The sequence below is a fragment of the Patiria miniata genome, unplaced genomic scaffold, assembly GCF_015706575.1.
Source record: "Patiria miniata isolate m_02_andy unplaced genomic scaffold, ASM1570657v1 HiC_scaffold_22, whole genome shotgun sequence".
NCBI classification, from domain to species: Eukaryota; Metazoa; Echinodermata; class Asteroidea; order Valvatida; family Asterinidae; genus Patiria; species Patiria miniata.
This window is the reverse complement of record NW_024037061.1, coordinates 13,955,122-13,964,187: the sequence shown is the minus strand read 5'-3', so window position 1 is coordinate 13,964,187 and position 9,066 is coordinate 13,955,122. Positions and strand designations below refer to the sequence as shown.

The 9,066-nt window shown below is 40.9% G+C and overlaps 1 protein-coding gene across 1 annotated transcript; it reads left to right on the top strand.

Annotated features, from left to right (window-relative positions):
- Positions 1-3,786: 3,786 nt before the first annotated feature.
- On the top strand, positions 3,787-6,845 carry LOC119730406. The gene has a single exon (XM_038203283.1). The coding sequence runs from the start codon at positions 4,128-4,130 to the stop codon at positions 5,232-5,234; it is 1,107 nt and encodes a 368-aa protein (XP_038059211.1). The 5' UTR covers positions 3,787-4,127; the 3' UTR covers positions 5,235-6,845.
- Positions 6,846-9,066: the final 2,221 nt, after the last annotated feature.

The window sequence follows — 9,066 nt, the reverse complement described above, 5'->3', positions numbered from 1 at the left end:
GTTCCACTGGGGGTGATTTCTTTGTCGGTTTGTCCTTCGGTGAAATAACAGGAAAATTTGGCAAGGTTCCAGAGGGGCAGTCTTGTACCCATCTCACTGAGTAACTAAGGCCACTCAAACCTATTTGCTTGGTCTATGACAAGCTTTACCGGGCCTGCCTATAGTCTTGTATAAGCTCGAAAGAACTTCTGAGAGGAGGCCAAATTCTACCTGATTTTATAAGACGAAATTTGACTGTTTGTTGCTTGATTGGTTGGTGCAAGGTATGAAGCCTGGAGAGTTTTGCTCAGTCATTAATAGAAAGTTTGTGATGGGATTAGGGATTGGCATACCAAATCAGGACAGGTTCATTATTTGACTTGCCCTCTAGGTATAGCTCAACAACTTCGATTATTTGAGGGGTCCAACTTGGTGTCAAGTCGTTTGCAAAAGAAAACGGAACAGAGAACAACACTCGGCAATTTTGAGTACGCTATGGCAAACACTGGGATTTCCGTCGTCAGTGCAAATATAAAGTGACGTTTCTTATGAAGCCATTTGGTACTGCTTACTTAGGTGATGGTATTATGCATGCTGAGGGCCACTTTACTGCCTTTTTATCCCCCAGGAAGTTTTAAGCCAGAAAGCTAGGGGGATATTGCGATAGTGTATTCCTTCTGTGTGTCCGTCCCTGTGCTACATGTTGGTTAGGTTAACTGTTTAGTGCTGTCATATGAAAAGTCAATTTTCATAGACAAAACCAAGTTTGGTTGAGATTTCAATCTCAACCAAACTTGGTGACAATAATCTTTGGGTAGGGGGGACTTCAGATGATTTGAGACATTTGAGGTCCAAGGTCAACTAGGGGTCAAAATGAGGTCATTGTTGGTTTTGGTTAGGTAAACTGAAAAAGTCGGACTTCACTCTCAACTAAACGGTCACAATAATCTTTAGTAGTAGGGGGACTTCAGATGACTTGAGACATTTGAGGTCAAAGGTCATTAGGGGTCATATGAGGTCACCGTTGATTTTGGTTAGGTAAACTGAAAAGTGTGCTTACTAACTTACTGTATAAATACTGCCACCATGCCAGGGGATCACGCAAGTTTAACTTGCCGTATTTTGTATTCGGAGACTGTACACGCCAATAGTGTGCCAAGTAACTTGGGGAAAACGCTCATTGATGAGATTTTAAGCCTTTCATTATAGGTGTAAGGAGATTTAGTTGCATTTTTCGATGCAAAAGCCCAAAGTTGGGGTTCATATACATGTATTAGTATCGCTGATGGGTTTCACTTAATGTTTCAACCTTTCATAACTTTTGTTTTGCAGTTGTGGAAATGAACATCGCCACGTAACGGGTCAATGTCAGTCGGTGCTTTGTTATTAAAACGATTGACGTCAGGACCATGCATTTCAATTTTGCAAGACGGACACAAAATCGGCAGAACACCCCACTCCCCCATCAAAATTCCCAGCTATGTTCAAGCTCAAGCCATAATGTCATGAATGTTGGCTTGTACGCTGCAAGAAGTTGCTCAGTATATTTTTGACTACTTTGTGAACAGGAGTTCCTCTCTCGTATCCGCTGAGTTTTGGAAAGCATGTGTTTGAAAACCTTTCAATGTGTACTTGAGGATATATAACTTGAACCAAAGATTTCATTATTTACGGAAACGTCTGAACGTATCACATAGTCGCCCGGGATCGGAGGCGATTTGAATTCTGCATCGGATATTTCCGCGCATCGTCGTCAATACGCAACGTTGCAAACCTTTGCCTTCAGCGAAACGGCAAAAAAGTTGAGAAATATTAATCATCGACCACAAATAATCTTGTCCTTTTTTATTTTTTTTATTTTTTTTATTTCTTGGCTATGACGCTTCGTCACGCCGTGTGTAGGCTAGCACCGCAGGGGACTATACAAATCGTGGTGCCAAACCGCACAATGCTGGTACATGTAGCAATGTTGAATGCACTATGATATTGAAAAAAAGAACAGCCATATTTCAATGTGACAAATCATCCGTCAAAACAAATCCAAAAACTAGCATGACTCAGACAGAGATCAAAACCTTGACCCATATACAATTCATGTTCAAGTGAACGCCTGAATGTTGTTAAGTAATTGAAAAAGAAGAACAATACCGGGCTCAGTGGCGCACCCAGGATTTGGCTTTGGGGGCTCAAACAATTTTTTTTTTTTTCAAAAGAATTTGAACAACTTTTTTTACCGCAGAATTTTTAAAAAAAAAATCGGGGGGGGGGGGAACATTTTGACATCATGAAAATAGGCCACATAGGCCTACCCACCAAGGTCAAAATCGTGGGACTAAAAAAAATTACCAAAAAAAAAATAACACCCCCCCCCCTTGGGTGCGCCACTGACCGGGCTGTGTTTAGCCATCCGCCGTTTGCCAAGTATAGCCTTTTTGAAATATGTCGGACAAAATAGGAGCGCACTGTTGGAAGTGGGTAAACTCTTTATATTTACCAAAATTTACCCAAGCTAAATACGCTCTCGTTTTGTGTCCTGCAGATCTTCAACAGAATATTGCTTGTCTGTGTCTTTGTCAGTCAACCTATCTTATTTTTGTCATCGCAACCCTCTTCCAATGTCCAGCTGCTACAATAAGTGTGCTTAATTTTCTTCCAAATTGGGCGTCATAAGTAATAACAAACTTAACATTGGATGTACCTACATTAACTCGCGACCACACAACCTAAATTTGACAATGAATTTCTGGTAAGTTCAAACTAAATGATGGTCCATCGTGGGCAACGTTACGTCATAGTGAGGCAGATAGGAGAAATATTTGGGGGAATTGTGCCTTGGATGATCACAAGCTAGGCATTTAGCAAACGGTCAGAATATGTCTTAAGAAAGATATTTGGTTATAGCCTATAGGGCCTTCGGAGATATGTCCTTAGAAAAAAATATACGGCCTAGGTAGAATAACAAAGCAATTTTCAAAATGTTCAAACTGGCTGCCATTGCTTGTTATTCTACCCATAGTTTTCAAAGGACAAATCTGCGATGGGCCTTTATCTAAATATCTTTCTCATGACATACTTTGATTGCGTGCCAAATTCCATACAGGTAGCAAACAAGGCACAAACCCATCAGATGGGATTGTGCCTGCTGCCGTTGTGCAAGAACCAAAGTTTTGCAAAGAGCAACATGCTGTAGCCAAGCACTTGTCCTGTGAATTTCATGTCATTGCTGTCTGTCTTCGTTCGTTAAGTGTCGCAGTCTCTTATTCGGAAACTGTTGTAATCTCCTGTCCACGGGATTTGGCGTCCAATTGACAAATCCTTTTGAATGACAGTTGAATGGAAGCAATTTCCAGGAAATGCCTGCATAAAGATGTGATCATAAATTGGGAGGGCCTGTAGTAGTACTGTACCCAGGCCATATGAAAGTAATACGTGACTATAAATTAGGCCAACTTTTAGTGACCCGGCACGAAACCTTTTTCGTGTGTGTGTATAAGGTCAGTCGGATAAACTTCTTATTTGTGATAAACTTGTTTCCATGCCAGACAAATATGTCGCCTTTGGGCCTGAAATTTATCAAGTACCCCAACGCCATAGCCACAGCGTGTGCGATCAACCAGACGCGTGTCCACAATAGTCTCAGGGACTTGTCTGCACAGATCCACTGACGCAAACACGTACACTCACCCACCCACGGCTTTAACTTTTCACAAGGGAGACGACCAGGCCGCTTTCTGTTTTATTGTTTGGGGAACACAAAAGACCCTCCGTCGGAGCTGGGTTTATTTGCATGTGCGCTTTGCGTGAGAGGGCACTTTCTCCCTACACGCCTAGCATTTTATTGGTTTTCCCATAGAGTGTGCAGTCGTTCTATCGGCCTCGCTAAACCCTCCGCCTTTCTCTGTACAATTACACAATGACAGCTGATGAATAGATAAATAGCCTATGTACCGAGTTCGCGTCTGCGCTGTGGGTTGGTAGTCATAGACGTAGCTAAGCGTGTGACCCTGCGGTAGCTATATCATAATATACTGACGATACACATTGCATGATTTCATCAATACTCATTACGGTCCCTTATGGCGGTCGCATGGTGAACTAGCATATCTCTTTAAGCGGTGGGATCGCCGTAACGTAGCCTGCCTTCAAACATGGCGTTCTGGAAGAGGCGAAGCCGGGGATCTTTCGCACCGTCATCCAACGACAGGATGGCTGCTATCTACCTGGGCCGGCATCCCGTGACGGACAACGCAGGCTTGGATGATGCGTCCACGGCACTGGACACGCTGTACCAAACTTACAAGGATGGCAAAGAACAGGCTCAGCGCGTGACAGTGGAAGTCATCGTCAATGGATTGGTCATCAACAAAATCAAGGGGTTCTCGCCCCCATCAAACCCCTCCTCAGACGGTAGCAACCGCATCCTCCTAACGGCAGTCAAGATGTTTTTTGGGGCTACGGATCCCGCTCGCCCTAAAGTCTTCTTTATCATGAAGAGGAGTGTGGACGAAGCAAACTCCGGCGATAGATACGAGTGTCACGCGTTTCTATGCGACTCCCCAACCGCGGCCAAAACGCTGACCTTACAACTGGTGGAAATGTTCAAAAACGTGGGAGAGCCCGAAACCCAGTTGGCCTATAGCAAAAGTTACGACTACGCCACGATGCGATCCAATCCACAGCAAATCAGGGAGAAGGGCCTTCTAAGGACTCAATCGCTCAACCTGCCTCGGTCACGTGGTCGGACCGAAGCCGTCTCGACCCTCAAGATCACCATGAATGTGGAGCACGGTGAACAACACAGCCTCCGAGAGGCCAACAACAATTCAGAAATTGCTCGGCTCATAGCCAAGCGGGAGAACGAGCAATCAGCCCGGTCTGAGGCGGCTGATTATCCGATGAGGGGTAGTGACAGTCCCGCCTTGGAGAGGTCCAAGCGACCCGCTTCATCATCACCTGAGCCCCGGAGTACCGTTGACATGGTACCAAGTGATGAAAGCCCAGACCGCAAGACCACTCACAAACCCATAGTGACATTCAACCCAAACAAGCCCGACTCGCCCAGCAAACTACTCCGAGAATCGCAGCTGTCGACAGTCAAGGAGCAAAGTCCAAGCTCCAGCCCAAAGTCCAGCCCCAAGGAGAGAAAAATGAACGTCAAGAAAACAGAGGTAACCAAGGAGAATCAGGAGAACATCTCGGACAAGGCCAACAAGAGAAAATCGGTGCGTTTCGCAGACGATGCCGAGATCATTTGAGGATGAATAATAATTGTGTTGAGGGTCAATGTTGTGTAAACGTCATATTTGGACCATCGGAGCGAATAAACCCGCGAAGCCAGTAAATTTGGAGCCATGTATAATAAGCGGCATGTACATGTCATGTGTTCATTTAATAATTGATGACATCCACCATTTTGGGAATGAAGAACTCTGTGTGGGTGTGTATTACATAATACACTGGTAAACAAAATGTGAGAACCAGCGAAACAAGTTGAAGATGAATCGAAATTCCGCATATTGTTTCTTTAATGCAGGGTAACTTGTGTGTGTGTGTTTTCCTAACCAAAACTAATTTTGTAGCTTTTGTGTCAAAGATTCCGAATTTTAATTTATGTTTGTTTTTCGCAGGGTACCATTCAATGTGAAAAGCCTGTACCTTTTGACAGTGTTTTAAAATGTATATGCTCTATGAAAATGTTGATAGCATTTTACTAATTACGTTGACTTTAATCTGATAAGTACAACCAAGAACAAGTTGACAGGTATCCGTTAAAATTAACAATCATTCCACGAAACAACAGGCACCATGCATTTATTATTTTTTTAAATACATTTAGGCCGAGAATTCGAAGTCTGACGTTTTTATCTCACAGTTGAATTCCAGAGTCTTATTTTCTGACCACACACCTGCCTCCAATATGTAAAACATAATCCCATTACATTTTATTTATGCTAACCTGTGCTGTTGCGTGCATGTACTTTTTTTTTTTAACTCATCCTGTGGGAAGTGTGTCACAGTTAAAACTACATGTACATGTAGTTGCTTTTTGAAAGATACCTGTATTTTATTTGCAAACAGTGGCGGTACCAGACTAAATATATGCGGGTTATGCGATGGAAAATATGTAAGCATTCAAGTAGCAATAAACGGGATACAAATTTGGTTACTGCCTTGAAAAGGTTTGCTTCTCACGACATGTCGATTGAGAACAAGGTGAAGCTGATTACTCCCATAATGTTTTACACTTTGAAATCTTCATCATGTATCGTGCTTTCTGTGCTCGTACGAACTGCATTCATGTGCGTGGACATTGTGTAAGCACAGTAATCCACATGCTAATGCCGTCTGTAAACATGCATAGGCAATTAGATTTTATTGATTTTTGCTTGTGATTTTTGATGGAATTTCGCGTCATATGGTTGTTACATATGCGTCTAGGTCTGCAGCATGCATCTGTGCAAGCTGCGAGGCATTAATTTGTAGGCATATGATGGAGTATTTTGTAAATTTTGCGACTGAATTCAACGAAAAACTTCTAAAAAAAGTGTCTGTCTCCATATTCTATATGCTAGTCTGAGTTACAGTTCTGTTAACATTTTCTGATAGGAAACCAGCGTAAATGTTTATTTTTGTTTGATACGTGTATATATCAAATAAGGATTATTTTCTTACGATGCGGTCGAAATTATCTTACAAATAATATCTTGAAATTGGGAACCAGTGTCGGTTAGCCTGTGAACACAATTGTTATCGTGACGTGTGCCTTGGTATGTTTTCACGGCCATGAGCTTTGATCAGACTCCACGTCATGTTATTATTATTATTATACTTTACTAAGTAAACTAGTTACTCAGTATCATCCTGTACCATTGTTGTTGCCATTGTGCCAATGTTGAACTCCTTGTTGAGAACAAGAGGGCAGGGCACAGAAATACAGACTTTGTTATTACTGTCCAGGCGATGCGCGCAATTGTTCGCGTAATATTAATTTATTTTCGTTTAGCTTGCGCGGTCAAAGAGTCAAAGTATCATTGTGCAAATAGAAATGAGGTCGGGGTATGAACCACGGGTGCACACCCAACTAAGAGTTTCCACGGAGAGCTTCATTTTTGGAACTATAGTATTACCAGTAATCGGCTGTTTTGTTGGTAACATTTCGCAGATTTGCAAAAGAGTACATGTATTACAACTGTACCAGTAATTTATGTTTGTTCGTGGACATTTCCCTCCATATAGTCGCAGAATTTACATGTGAATCTTTTATTCTGCCATGGTTGATCTTCTCGCTTGAATGAAGCAAACTCATGCATAGGCTTTATTCCTAAGACATTTTCAGTGGAAATATTATTCGTGCTTAATTGAACACACCTTTCAAATTTGGGAGCAACATTGGCAAGCAATAAACCTTTATCATGCTGCCACCACTTCAGTCATGTTTCCTGTATCCAATAACAGTATTGAATGATAATGTTTTTGTGCAAAAAGGAACCAGACTATTTGTCCTTCCAGCCTCGGTTACATTGATTTGAATGGGAAAAAGTCACATGGCTGCAACATGATAATGGTCTATAAGATTGAACTTATAGGGGCATTTTCCCCATGCATGATAGACAGTGACAAATTTCTTCAAATTGTCATGTACATGTATAAATATCGACATTCAAAACTGCACACAAATTGGAAAAGAAATTGTTTGATTTGCTGGTACGAAACGGTTAGTTCATTGGAATTAATCTGATCGTTATAAGGCTGATGAGTTTTTATATGCCACACAAGTATGGTTTTTTTTTGGGGGGGGGGGCATAAGAGAAATGACACAGTTGCTTTAATTCAGTATGCAAATAATTCCGTGGTTACTGACGAGCGGTTTCTTGGTGCTTCAAAGCAAATACTGTTCATACATACTAGTACCATACCCGTATCTTTCTCTTCGTAAATATTATGGGAGAGAACGCAAATGACAACAGGTTAATTGTCAATTACTAATTTTCTGTTAGTAAATGAACCAAATTCGGATCTTTAATAAGCAGCAAAAAGTTGATACTGTAATTAAGATGAAGCATTGGTAACATTTTTGCCAGTTTAATGCATTGTATAAAGGACAAATATGTGATCTGGACAGGCGTTATTTGTATGATCGATGCTCTAAAAAAAGAAAATGAAGAGTTTATTTCCAAAACGTGACATACGCCATTTTGTTCCCTTTTAGAATCCTGCTCTCTCTGAGCTGCCCATGCATAATCCATTTTAAAGACTGTTATACAGGGTGAGTAAAAAAAAAAAACCCGAAACCCAAATGTCGGGACTATTGTTTTATTAAAGTTCTGCATGTAGCACTTTCAAAATCGAGTATATAAAAGCCCAATTAGCCCAATTCATAAGCTTTCTTTTAGTACAAGAATCATTCAAATCACTCATGTAGTTTTTAAGTTACGGAATTTTAAACACAACCACCGTTTTAAGGTTCTGTCCACGGATCACCAAACAGGTGTGCGTTCTTTCAGCAAAACGAAAACAATTCACACACATCCATCCCTATATCATTTGTTCGTTTTGCTGAAACCGTGAAAGAACACTTATTTTTTTTGCGATCCGTGGACAGAACCTTTAAACGGTGGTTGTGTTTAAAATTCCGAAACTTGAAAAGTACATAAGTGATTTGAATGATTCTTGTATTAAAGAAAGCTTATGAATTGGACCTTCATACCCTAGATTTTAAAAATGCTACATGCAGAACTTCCTTAAAACAATGGTCCCAACATATGGGTTTCGTTTTTCTACTCGCCCTGTATGTATACATTGTGTGTACTTAAACACAAATAGTTCAGCAATAAAGCGATACTGAAGTTTAGAAACATTGTATTTATTCGTTAAAGTTTCATAACCTTCCAAAATGTTTCCCTTTCTAAAATGGCTATGTGGCTTTTTTGGTTTGGAAATACAGTGTTGAAATGTCGTTTGATTGCTACCTAAATACTTAAAATTTAAGATCATTTCGATTGACCGTTTTGTATGTTTTCCCCCTGTAAACTACCGTTATATTAATCGATAATTTGGCTAACGCCCGCGGCAGTTTTAATGTTTTTT

Coding starts and splice junctions, on each gene's coding strand:
- LOC119730406 (XM_038203283.1), top strand. CDS start 4,128: ATGGCGTTCTGGAAGAGGCGAAGCCGGGGATCTTTCGCACCGTCATCC.